This window comes from Leucoraja erinacea, chromosome 9, assembly GCF_028641065.1.
Source record: "Leucoraja erinacea ecotype New England chromosome 9, Leri_hhj_1, whole genome shotgun sequence".
NCBI classification, from domain to species: Eukaryota; Metazoa; Chordata; class Chondrichthyes; order Rajiformes; family Rajidae; genus Leucoraja; species Leucoraja erinaceus.
In genome coordinates, this window is record NC_073385.1 from 48,482,807 (window position 1) to 48,496,510 (window position 13,704).

The window sequence follows — 13,704 nt, forward strand, 5'->3', positions numbered from 1 at the left end:
ACATTTTGGTTGGGACTCTTCTTTTGGCTACATGTCCTCCAGAGATGCTGCCTGGCCCCTTGGTTACTCCAGCACTTTGTAACACATGCTTCTTTTGTAAACCAGCATCTGCAGTTCATTGTGTCTCCAAATATTGACCAATGTTTTCAAGTCATTAACTGACATGGGCGGCACAGTAGCGCAGCGGTAGAGTTGCTATCTTACAGTGCTTGAGACCCAGTTTCAATCCTGACTACAGGTGCTGTCTGTATGGAGTTTGTACGTTATTCCTGTGACCTGTGTGGGTTTTTTCTGGGAACCCTGGTTTCCTCGCACACTCCAAGGACATTGGTTATTCGGCTTGGTGTAATTGTAAATTGTCCCCAATGTGGGTGGGATAGTATTAGTGTAAGGCTGGTCGCCGTGGGCTCGTAAGCAAATGCATTGCTAGCATTTATTTCAAGAGGGCTTGTATACAAAAACAGGGATGTAATGTTGAGGCTCTATAAGGCTTTGGAAAGGCCGCATTTGGAATATTGTGATCAATTTTGGGCACCATATCTGAGGAAGGATGTGCTGACTGGAGAGGGTCCAGAGGAGGTTTACAACAAAGCACATGGCATTGGGGGTTCAGTATTGATGTGGATAGAGAACTGGCTGGCAAACAGGAAGCAAAGAGTAGGAGTAAACGGGTCCTTTTCACAATGGCAGGCAGTGACTAGTGGGGTACCGCAAGGCTCAGTACTGGGACCCCAGCTATTTACAATATATATTAATGATCTGGATGAGGGAATTGAAGGCAATATCTCCAAGTTTGCGGATGACACTAAGCTGGGGGGCAGTGTTAGGTGTGAGGAGGATGCTAGGAGACTGCAAGGTGACTTGGATAGGCTGGGTGAGTGGGCAAATGTTTGGCAGATGCAGTTTAATGTGGATAAATGTGAGGTTATCCATTTTGGTGGCAAAAACGGGAAAGCAGATTATTATCTAAACGGTGGCCGATTGGGAAAGGGGGAGATGCAGCGAGACCTGGGTGTCATGGTACACCAGTCATTGAAGGTAGGCATGCAGGTGCAGCAGGCAGTAAAGAAAGCGAATGGCATGTTGGCTTTCATAGCAAGAGGATTTGAGTATAGGAGCAGGGAGGTTCTACTGCAGTTGTATAGGGTCTTGGGTGAGACCACACCTGGAGTATTGCGTGCAGTTTTGGTCTCCAAATCTGAGGAAGGACATTATTGCCATAGAGGGAGTGCAGAGAAGGTTCACCAGACTGATTCCTGGGATGTCAGGACTGTCTTATGAAGAAAGACTGGATAGACTTGGTTTATACTCTCTAGAATTTAGGAGATTGAGAGGGGATCTTATAGAAACTTACAAAATTCTTAAGGGGTTGGACAGGCTAGATGCAAGATTGTTCCCGATGTTGGGGAAGTCCAGGAGAAGGGGTCACAGCTTAAGGGTAAGGGAGAAATCCTTTAAAACCGAGATGAGGAGAACTTTTTTCACAGAGAGTGGTGAATCTATGTAACTCTCTGCCACAGAGGGTAGTTGAGGCCAGTTCATTGGCTATATTTAAGAGGGAGTTAGATGTGGCCCTTGTGGCCAAGGGGATCAGAGGGTATGGAGAGAAGACAGGTACGGGATTACTGAGTTGGATGATCAGCCATGATCATATTAAATGGCGGTGCAGACTCGAAGGGCCGAATGGCCTACTCATGCACCTAATTTCTATGTTTCTATATGTTTCTATGATCCCAGGAATGAGTAAGTTAACCTATGATGAGCGTTTGTCAGCACTGGTCCTGTTTTTTCTGGAGTTTAGAAGAATGAGGGGAAACCTCATTGAAACAAACAGAATAGTGAAAGGCTTGGATATAGTGGATGTGGAGAGCATGTTTCCACTAGTCGGATAGTCTAGGTCTAGAGGCCATCGTTTCAGAATTAAAGGATGTTCTTTTAGGAACGAGATGAGGAGAAATGTATTTGGTCAGAGGGTGGTGAATCTGTGGAATTCTTTGCCACAGAAGGCTGTGGAGGCTAAATCAGTGGATATTTTTAAGGCAGAGATCGATAGATTCTTGATTAGTACAGGTGTCAGAAGTTAGGAGGGAGAGATAGATCTTCCATGATTGAATGGGGGGGTAGACTTGATGGGCCAAATGGCCTAATTCTACTATTCTTTATGACCTTACGACTTGGTGGGCCGAAGGATCTGTTTCCGCACTGTACCTTTAAACTCTAAACTAAACTGGGTTCCATAAAAGGGGAAGGATGCAGGATTGGTTGAACTGATTTGAGGGCACAATATATTAGGCGGGATGGAGATTAAAGTTTCCATGCAAATGTAGACTATTGCTGTCCCATGCAGGATATATAGATACTGACCTGATGTCCTGACCTGGACGAGCCTGCGTTAGAATTCGCACTTCTAGCTCCTCTGTGCCCTGCAACATTAAATTACAAGCAAAGCTAAGAGGAAACATAAGAAACTTGACTAGTGAAGCCACAATTATTTTTCTAAAGGCATTATTGACGAACACTCAAAGACAATCTGGAATGCAGCATGTGAAGCTGATTTCGAACAAGAATCCGCAGCCACTTATTATGGGTTTTAACTTCTCTATAATGAATTATTAGATTTGCTGTTTTTTAAAAATTGGCTGCAAAGTTCAGGAATAATTGTGAAATTATACAATGAAACCCAGAAATTAGCATGCGACATTCTTTCTGCCATCATATGCTATTACTTTAAAATAAAATGAATAGGTGCAAAAGAATTTGAAACAAATACTTTATGAAATTCACTAAATGAAACAACCTTGAATATTTAGAAAAAAACCCCAAAACAATTTGTGGCCATGAAGATTCCATTACATGGGTCACTAGTTATAGAAGAGGAAATAAAAACAAGCTTGACTAGCTGCTAAAATGGAAACACCGATTATGGTGCTCAAAAAAGCTTAGTAACTATCTATTAACTTACCATGATTAGAAGTACGTCATGCTGCATACGTAAAGAATACCAATATGAAATGAACATGGCAACACTTAACATCTATCCAAGTCCTCAACTAAAAAGCTCATACATAAAGGAATCTTTGAATAATTCAATTACGTTTTTCCACCAGTCAAACATACTTTACTTACATCATCTGTTTCCCTGATGAGCTCAGTGTCTTCAACCTGTACAACTGCATCTGCTCCACAGGGTATTGGAGCCCCTGTTGTTACACGCATGACCTGTCCAGGCATCACTGTCTGAGTGGGCTGCAAAACCATGTAGAAATAAACAAAAGTCATCTTTGAGATTATTAGACAAACTTTGAAACATTATTCTGTTACACAGATCAACGTAAATCTAAACAAGACACCCCATTTTCTTGGGGAATCATTTAAAACTGACAAAGAACAGATTTTTTTCCCCCTTTTCTTGCTACTCCACCATATAATTGGGAATAGAAATTTGGTGTAATTTATGCATCCCCTGTGTTTTCCTAATATCTGCACCTCCTATTGGTGAAGCTTTGCTTTCTCAACTGACCAGCAACACTGTAGTAAAAGATGAGCACCACGGGTTTATTCCTATCCATGTTCAAGCCAATCATCCTCAGTCATTATCCACTGTTCCTCCACTTCTCTCATTTTGCCACATTTCAATGATGTCCATTCTGAATGAAGCTCAGTGCCCATTAGAATAGTGCGCAACCTGAGCAGTCCTGGACTACCATCTACCTTATTGGAAGACCCTTGGACTCTTTAATCAGACTTTACTGTACTTTATCTGGCACTGAAATGTTATTCCCTTTATCATGTATGTGTACACTCTGGACGGCTTGATTGTAATCATGGATAGTTTCTGTTGACTGGATAGCGCGTAGCAAAAAAAGCGTTTCTCTGTACCTTGGTACACGTGACAATAAACTAAACTAAATTAATAAATTCAGAAAAAAAATCAGCTCTTTGCAGAAGGCAATGAAAACAGAGGTTATGTGTTATTCAATATTTTTAGAAGTGAGTTGCAAGACGACTTGGATTTTAAAATTAACTAGACCAAGTGCAGACCCGTTGGGTCTGTTCCCCCAACGTGTGGTTGCAGGGGTGGGGTGGGGGGGGGCGGCTTGTGGCGTCACATACACTAACTACCACCCCCCCCCGCGCACACATGCTAACTACCCCCCTTGATATTATATTAATATTATTAATTTGCTAATTTTACCCCATAACCGCCCTATCCACTGACGCATAGCCCCCGACTCGCAGGCGCGTCTAGAGAGGGGGGGGTAGAGAGTGAGGCAGAGAAATGGACAGATACAGAGAGAAAGGGGACAGAAGGGCAAGATACAGAGGGAAAGGGGGGTGGAGGGGAGGAGGAGATGGAGGGTGGGTGAGGGGTGGATGGTGGGTGGGGGGAGGAGGAGTGAGAGAGATAGGAGGAGGAGAGAGAGAGGGGAGGAGAGAGAGGGGGGAGAGAGCGGGAGAGAGAGGGAGAGAGGGGAACTGAGAGGGTGGGTGGGAAGGGAAGGGGGGGGGGGGGAGGGGGGCGGTAGGGGAGGGGTGGAGGGGAGGCGGGGAAGGGGGTTTAGGGGAGGGAGTTGGGGAGAGGAAGGGGGGAGAGAGAGAGCGAGGGAGGGGCTGAAGAGAGAGGGGAGAGAGAGAGAGAAAGAGAGAGGGAGGGGGAGAGAGAGGGAAGAGAGAGAGGAGAGGGGCGGCAGCTCGAGCGAGGCACGGAGTGATCTGAAGACGGTGAAAAGCAGTGGGGGGACCAGCCGATCGTGGCTTCCGCCAGCGCGACAGAGACGTGACGAGCCGGGCCGGGCCGGGGAGGGGGGACAGACGATCGTCCCCTGTGACGGGTAGAGAGCAAAGATCCTATAGAATCTTTGGTAGTGAGGAGAGAGGGAGGAAGGAGAGGAGAGGAGGTGAGAAGAGGAGGGGGGGGAAGGGAGCCGGGTGAGTGAGTGGAATCCCTGGCAACATGTCGTGGGTGGCCTCTCACACCCATAGGAGAGTTCTCACGACCATACAGGCTGTGTGGTCGTGAGAGGTCTCCAAAGAATCGTAGCGTCTTTCTGGTCGCCGCTGAATTTTCAACGTTTAAAATGTTGGCGATTTATCACGGGTGCAGGCAGTAGCCTGTAAAGGTTGCGTAAGTGGAACAGGCCCTTTATGGATGATGTTTCGGGCGGGACTGATTGCAGGGAGCTTGAAAAAAAAATTGAGGGGCGAAGAGTGGGCCGGACAAATTGTGGCTTGCAACAGATTACCTCAGGCGAGTGGGTTCCTGACGTGAGCCCAAAAGAAATACATAGTTGCGGACTGTGAAGCTAGTGAAGGACTTTTGGTGAAAGGGGTGGGGGCAGAAACTGATGCAAGGTATAAACATTAGATTGTCCAATTTTAGTTAACTACATAACCCTCCTCCTCTCCCACCATATACCCATTTTCTTGCCCCCACCTTCCCCTAAGCCCTACCTGCACTCACACCTATTTCTTCCCTCCTCCTGCAAAGCCCCTCCAGCTTCACAGTTTGCAACTCTTCAATCCTTTTCTCTCACACATTCTGTCTTTTCATCTCTGGCCTTTGTCCAACCATCAAAAACATTCCTCACCTGCATCATCCTATTTCCTGGCAGGCTTTGTCCTGCTCCATTTCTCTTCCTGTCTGAAGAACGGCTCTGACCTGAAACGCCTCCTATTCCTTTTCTCCAGAGATGCTGCTTGACCCGCTGAGTTACTCCAGCATTTTGTGTCTATCCTCTTCTCTTCTAGCTTTGTTCCCCACCCCCCAATAATCAGTCTGAGGAAGGGACTCGACATGAAATGTTGCCTATCATAGCAGCGCTGTGTGATCTGCCGTGCTACTGCAATGCTTCTGGTCCTTTTTTCCAAACCAGCATCTGCAGTTCCTTGTTTCTACAATAAATTTACCAGTCGTTAACAGGAAAGTTTTGATTCCTTGTCTTAAATGCTTAGATTAAATTTTATGTAATACTAGGCCATCGGACCCGTTGCGTCCCGTTCCCCCAACGCAATAATCCACCACTCACCCGTTCCCCCCAACAAAATAGTCCACCACTCACCCATAGCCCCCAACTGCCCCCCCACGAGGAAAGTTCTGGAAATAAAACCTCTCCCCTATTCCACCCCCCACAATGAAACGGGGAGCTCATCCCACAATGAAACGGGGAGCCCACCTCATCCCACCTCCCCACCATTGATCACAACTTTTTTGTGTAAATGAAACCTCTCCCTTGTTCCACCCCCCCCACAATGAAAACACCCACCCCCCCCCCTCCCAAGAAATCGAAATGAGATACCATTGTGATGTACCTATTCCCCCAACGCAACTCGTTACCCCAACGCAATATTCCACCACTCACCCGTAGCCCCCAACTGCGCAGACGTGGCTCATACACTCCCTTCCCCTTGCCTTCATCCTCCCTCTTCTCTCCTCCACTACCTCCCTCACCTCTCTCTCCCTCACCCTCACCCTCCCTCTCCTTTTCCCAACCCTCAGTCATCCCCTCCTTCACTTCTCCCCTTTCGCACTCCCCCACTAAACACAATGTTTAAATAACATTTCTTCTTCTCCACTCCCCACCTCTCCTTACAAAAATGTATGAAATCTCTCATTGCACTGGCTGGAGCTTATCCCGACATTGTTGATTGGTAGCTGAGATCCAGATTATGATGTCATTGTTGGGTGGCGCAATGTTCACGGCAGCATATGTAAATGAGATCCCATTGTGATTGGAGGACTGTGAGATCCCATTATGGTCATAGTTACTAACTGCCAGAATCTCCGTTCAACTGTCACAGCATCTGTCAAGTTATTTTTCTCAAAATGTTTTTTTTTTAAACTTGTAAATATCAATAACTTGTGAAATGTAACATAAATCTGAACGAAACTTTATACAAACGATCACGGGACAAAGGTGAGTATGGTGGTGGAAAACTTTTAGCGCTACCGTGTGCCGTAGGTCCCAGATAACACACGCATAGATAGATAGATAGAAACAAGGCAAGACTTTTAGTAATATATAGATAAACCTGAAAACTCACCTGGTCACCTGCCTGTGATTCACCAATAATGAATCTATCACCGGGGCCATCAGCAGCTGTAATACAAAATGCAACCATGTAAAGCTTGTTCAGATATAATATGCGACTTCAACATGTCACTGTGACCAATAAATTATCTTCACCTCTTACGGCATAGCCATCCTTCACTGACGCTGGAAATGGTGGCAGGTTGTCTTTTGCAAATACATCCTGTGCTAGAACTCGACCCATACCATCTGTAAAACAAATAAACCAGACACCATTAATGGGAAAGACCCAATCAGGCCTGGACGGTTCCAAATTAATTCCACGCTTTAAATTATTTAAGATGCGTCAGATGAGATTGCACTAAAAACGTGGCAACTGGTCTTGCCATCAGGGACTAATTTGTTATGGTTGCTTTGTGATTATTGCTGGAAATTGTTCTGTAGAGCAGGCAGGATAACACTCAACCATGGTCTGTAAACACACTGGGACTGATCTGTTAAAAACTTTGGTTTTGTCGTATAGCTCAAATAACCTGCTTGAATGTAAGTTGAGAAAGAAGTCCTGCCAACTCCAGCAGGTCAAATCAAAGAGTATTAATTCCCCAATGAATTGGCTTACACATAGAAAATGACTTGGGTTGGAGGAATAGGTGGATGGTGATAACTGCGTGGCCTAGGGTATCAGACAGCAGAATAACACACCAGCATGAACTGGTTTCTCTTTAAGATGTCAGATGTTTAGCTCATTCTGTTCATAATGTTCATGTTGGCTGAACAAAAAAGCTATCAGAACTAATCCAACTTTTCAGGTACTGGTACGTAGACCATAAGACATTAGAGCAGAATTAGGCTATTCAACCCATCCAGTCTACTCTGCCATTCGATTATGGTTGATCATTTTTCCCTTCTCCACCCCATTCTCCTGCCTACTTCCCACAACCCTTGATACCCTTACAATTCCTGTGGGGATGATCAGCCATGATCACATTGAATGGCAGTGCTGGCTCGAAGGGCCTACTCCTGCACCTATTGTCTATTGTCTATATTCAAGAACCTATTAATCTCCGCTTAAAAATTCCCAATTAATTGGTCTCCACAGCTGCCCGTGCCAATGAATTCCACAGATTCACCACCTTCTGGCTGGAGAAATTTCTCCTCATCTCCATTCTAAAGGTACGTCCTTTTATTCTGAGGCGATGTCCTCTGTATGGAGGTAACATATGAAGGGAGAGCAGAGCAAGAAGCGAGGTGATTGAATTTTAAAGAAGGACATTGTAAAAGATAAAGGAAAAACATGACCAATAAATTCAAATGTATAGCTCCCTAAAAGAGCAAATGGCAGTTGTGAACATCACAATGAAAGACAAACAGCATTTTGGATTGAATTGAAAAGGAAAGGAGCAGAGTTAAGGAGGAAAACATATAGTTTCCAGTTCACTGATCACACTGCATATTAAATGTTCAGGTGGAGGTTATATTCAGCACTTTAAATCGATAGAAAGCATAGGGGTTTAAAATGCTAAAAAAGGGAAAATAAAGTCACTAACAGGTGCTTGAAATTCCATTATTGCCTCAACGGAGGAGGCTAACATGAAAGTCAATAGAAGCTTTGAGAAATAAAACAGGAAACACACTGGACCTGGTAGAGTTCCAGTGATAAGGGATCATCCACTTAAATTTGCCGTCAGAAACATGCTAATTATACAGCTATAAAGAGCATTATGTTTCCAGCAACGGAGAGAAAGTTAACACCGTCTTCACGAAACTATGGGGAGACACAGTGGTGCAGCAGCAGTTGCTACTTTACAGCGCCAGAGACCCGGGCTCCATCCTGATGATGTGTGCTGTCTGTACGGAGTTGTACGTTCTCCCTGTGACCGTATGGGTGTTCCCCAGGTGCTCGAGTTTCCTCTTACATTCCAAAGACACGCAGGTTTGTAGGTGAACTGGCTTCTGTAAATTGTCCCTCGTGTGTAAGATAGAACTAGTGTAGGCAGGCATGAGACAGGAAAAAACTGAAAAAAGAGGAAGAGAGATGGGGGTCCAGGGAGCATTGCCCCCTGGTAGGGTTCCAAGGGGCAATGCCCCTAGCGAGGGTAAAAATTATCAATATTTTTATAATTGCACCTTGAAATGACAGTTTGCTTGCCTTTACCCTTAATTTCTACTTATTTTTTTTTATAGTACCTTAAAACTAATATTTTTTGCTTTCACTTAATTTACATAGAAAAGTTGTTCTTCTTCTTCTCCGATACGGTTGGACAGTCTACTCTACTCACAGAGCTGAGCGTCTAGATGCATATTTACATGCCTTCCGCTATCGACTCAGCGGATTTCCAACAACCATCCGCGCAGGCACTCAAAGCCATTTATAGCGGCGATTTAGACAGATTTAAACAACTTAATTTACCGAATTTCAAAATCTGATAAAATAGACCATGGTGCGGCAGTGGTCCAAAATTGTGGTATCTCTAAACTAAAAAAGAGAGATTTCAGGTTTCTTTGAGCTCACAGGTCTATCATCTTTTCAAGTTACCATAAAAATGACAACTTTATTTGACTGAAATAGACCATGGTGCAGAAAATTGTGGAAATAAAGAGAGATTTCAATTTCTTTGAGCTTGGCATCTTTTCAAGTTAATAAAACACAGAGACTCCAAACTGACCTTTGTGAGATTTAATAAACACGACAGTATGGTTACACAAACATGAATTTTTCACATCTTGTGCAGTGTATATGGCACAATATGTAGACTAAGAATGTAGAGATGTTAATTCAAATCCTGTCAGAGCAGCTTGGAATTAAAATGTACCTAATTCAACAAACCTGGATTTTTTTAATACAGGTCATATCAATAATGTTAACGGCATGTTGCAGCTGTACAAAACATTGATTAGATCACACTTAGAAGTTTGTGCACAGTTCTAGATGTCACACTACCAGAGGGGTTTGACAGTACAAGAGAAAATGCAGAAGAGATTCAGAGTATGTTGCTAGAATGGAAGGCTGTAGATGTAAGGAGAGATTGGATAGGCTGGATTTATTCTCAATTGAACATGGAAGGCTGAGGGGATGGCCTTGTATATTGTAAAATCACAAGGGGTGCCAGAAACCTGAGCGATCCTGACCTCGGGTGGTCTGTGCGGAGTTTGTGCGTTCTCCCTGTGACCGCGTGGGTTTTACTCCGGGTGCTCCGCAGTTTCCTCCAACATTCCAAATATGTGCAGCTTGTAGGTTAATTGGCTTCTGTAAATTGCCCTTATGTGTAGAACGCGAAAGTGGGATAACGTGGAGCTGATGTGCGGGTAATTGTTGCTCAGCACGGACTCAGTGGGCCGAAGGGCCAGTAGCCACACTGTCCATCTAAACTAAACTAAAAATGGGATAGTCAGTCTGAGGGTGGTGGTTATCTGGAACAAACTGCCAGGAAGTGGTAGAGCCATACAATTACAATGTTTAAAAGGCGTATGGACAGGTAGTTGGTTAGGAAAAGCATAGAGAAATACAGGCCTAATCCCGCCAAATGGAATGTGCATGTGCATCATAGTCAACATGGAAGAGCTGGCCCTAAAGGTTTCTGTTTCATTGATCCTATGATTTAATGAAATTATTGAATTGTGATTAAAAACTCATGTGATTCCCTCATGTGCTTAAGGAAGTTTACTGCCCTGAACAGATGTGGTCTCAATGCAGTCCTGGATGGACAACAATGCGCCTGACACTTGACTGCCTACTGAGATGGTTCAGAAACCACTCAGCAGATGAAAAAACACACCATTAGCTTGCAAGCTAAGGCAGTTGAAGAAGACAGATTCCCTTTCATTAGCGAAGGGCAATGATTCTGGCCTTGCCAATGATATCCACAACGTATGAATGAAAAAAGAAACTCTTTTGCCAACTGAAGTAGTATAAATATCAATCTAATGCCTTCTGCAAATGTGATTATGTAATAAGCTAAACTCAGTTATTTACTGGATTTGATTTGATTCACTGAATGAGGGGCTCACCAGTAAAACAAAAATAAACTGAATAACCCAGCAAGTTTGTTGTATCAGAACATGGTCAAAAAAATGTCAGTCGATAGTCTGCCCCATGTGAAAGGAGACAGCGAGTTTGAGACAGGAGAGAGACAGTCCAAGTGAATTTGAGGGCAGGGTGGAAATTAAAAGTAAAGCTGGATCTGAAGAGTCTTGAAATGTCACCTCTCCTTCTACAGATGCTGCCTGACCCGCTGAGTTACTCCAGCACTTGGTGTTTTACTCAAGTTTATTGTTTCAATCCCCAAGCATATTGGTGACTATTTCAGGCAAAAGGAGCCCACGGTGTTGCCAAGTTATGGTTGTCACCCAGGTAAATTGATGAAGTCAACACATCCTTTCTTTTCAAGCAAGACCTCAAAAGTTGTGACCACTATTTGTACTCTAACAACCTAATATTCACTTTACTGAATGCTCAGCTAGCCGGAACTGTGCCTTGTTGTTGACATCAAGGAGTTCTTATTATAAACTTAGAAAATTACATTACTATATGCATGATTGCTGACACATAGTTTCTATAGAGAATAAAGCAAACCATTTAGATAGCCCATATGAAGTGGAGGAGGAAAAGATAATTAAACTTACTATGGGTTTAATTATGAGGACATAAAAAAACGAGCTTTCATAATTAGACAGATGTCATCCAAATTTCCTCACTCGTCTGTTTTTTCTCGCAAAATATCCTCAGTTGAACATCAAGTCCACTGGCTTCAGAACATCTCCAATGAATATGGCAGTTTGTTAAAATAAGATGATAACGGGCTGGAATGAATACAAGAGATGAAATATAAAATAGTTTTTGCTGTCATTCAATTTATAGTCCACGTTTTTTACATTTGAACCTGCTACTGATATGGACAATTTCATTTCCTGCATAGTCAATGTAATTTCAATGTCACTTATGCAAGACATTAGCCTGGAACTTCTTGTGTTCCCCATACCTCTACCTTCTATTTGGAATGCATTTGGAGTGCATCTTTCAGAAGCAACTTAGTCCACCCCACCTTCAATCTGATCAGTGTGCAGGGACTTATTGTTGTAACTTTATGAGACTTTTTAAAGGGGAAACCAGTGGATATAGTATATCTGGATTTTCAAAAGTCATTTGATATGATCCACAAATAATAGTTAAGTAAAGTAAGGGGGCTTGTGATAGTGGGTAAAATACTACAGCTTTGGTTAAAGGACAATATAGACAGCTTGATTGTAATCATGTATAAGAAAGAACTGTAGATGCTGGAAAAATCGAAGGTAGACAAAAAAGCTGGAGAAACTCAGCGGGTGAGGCAGCATCTATGGAGAGAAGGAATAAGCGACGTTTCGGGTCAGACCCATCTCCAGCTTTTTAGTCTACCTTGTAATCATGTCTAGTCTTTTTGCTGACTAGATAACATGCAACAAAAAAGCTTTTCACACATGACAATAATAAAATAAACTAAACTAAAAAACAAAGAAATAGGGACTTTTCCCACTTCAAGATGCTGTTGCTGATGAAAATTCACATACAAATTCAAAAACCAGAATGAAACGTTTCCAACTCTGCATAAGTAATAATGTAAGGTGTGAAACTAAGGTATAAAGAAGCGACAAAAAGGGACACTGGCAAGTAAACCAAAGAAGGTGGAGGACATTATGGGAATATATACAGTGGTGCATTTTGGTTGGAAGAATACAAAAAACAGAATATTTTTGAAATGGTGAAGCTCCTTCAGGTTCAGACAATGCAGAATGCAGACACACAGATAGAGCAAGTGATTTGGAAAATAAATAGTGTGTTGACCTTGAATGAAATGGGGTTGGTCTACAAAAATAAAGAGGTCATGTTTAGGCGATACTACATTCGGATTACTGTGTGCAATGCACATGGAAGCAGATGCTGGGTTTAGAATTAGTACATGTTAGCAGTTCTTGGGATGAGGGGCTTGTCCTACAAAGACCAAATGAGAAAGCTTGTAAACATACAGGCGTTTACAAGAGTGAAGGGAAATCATACGCAATTCTGAGAGACACAATAAATTTTAGATGCTGAAATCTTGAGCAAAAAAAGCAAATCTTGGAGGAACTCAGCAGGTTAAGGGGCTGTCCCACTGTGGCGACCTAATCTGCGAGTTCAGAAGAGTTTGACCTAGACTCATACTTGCAGCAAGGTCGACACGCGGTCCTAGGTGGTCTTTGTAACTCTCCTTCATGCTCGAGAGTAGTCCCCGCGTACTCGAGGCCTCAGCTAGGTTGCAGCGTATTTTTCAACATGCTGAAAAATGCCCGCGAGTAAAAAAAGGTCGCCATGGAAAAAAAATCGATATTTTTTTTACTCGTAGGTTTAGTCGAGGTAGGTCGTAGTAGGTCGGCATGTTATTCGTAGGTAATCGAGGGTAGTCGAAGATAATCGAAGGTAGTCGTAGTTAGTCTTCAACATAGTCGAAGGGAGGACGAAGGAGGTCATCTTCACTCTCCACTATTCGGTGTCCAATTTTCCCAAAGCTAGTTGAAGCTGGTCTTCGACACGGTTCACATGGAGAACATACAAACTCTGTACAGACAGCATCTATAGTCAGGATCGATCCTGGTCTTTGGCACCGTCAGGCAGCAACTCTACCACTGCGCTATTGTGCCGCCCCTAACTCCTATGATCTTATAC

At 43.3% G+C, this 13,704-nt stretch overlaps 1 protein-coding gene across 6 annotated transcripts in view; it reads right to left on the reverse strand.

Moving 5' to 3' along the window:
- LOC129700352 (gephyrin) overlaps nucleotides 1–13,704 on the reverse strand; it is a 459,263-nt gene that overhangs the window by 73,283 nt on the left and 372,276 nt on the right. For all 6 annotated transcript variants that reach the window (XM_055640758.1, XM_055640759.1, XM_055640762.1 and 3 more), the window contains 4 exons: nucleotides 7,185–7,277; nucleotides 7,042–7,097; nucleotides 3,127–3,246; nucleotides 2,365–2,423 (listed from right to left, as the gene is read on the reverse strand). In XM_055640758.1, the coding sequence (XP_055496733.1) occupies nucleotides 2,365–2,423; nucleotides 3,127–3,246; nucleotides 7,042–7,097; nucleotides 7,185–7,277 (328 nt within the window). The remainder of the gene's footprint in view (nucleotides 1–2,364; nucleotides 2,424–3,126; nucleotides 3,247–7,041; nucleotides 7,098–7,184; nucleotides 7,278–13,704) is intronic.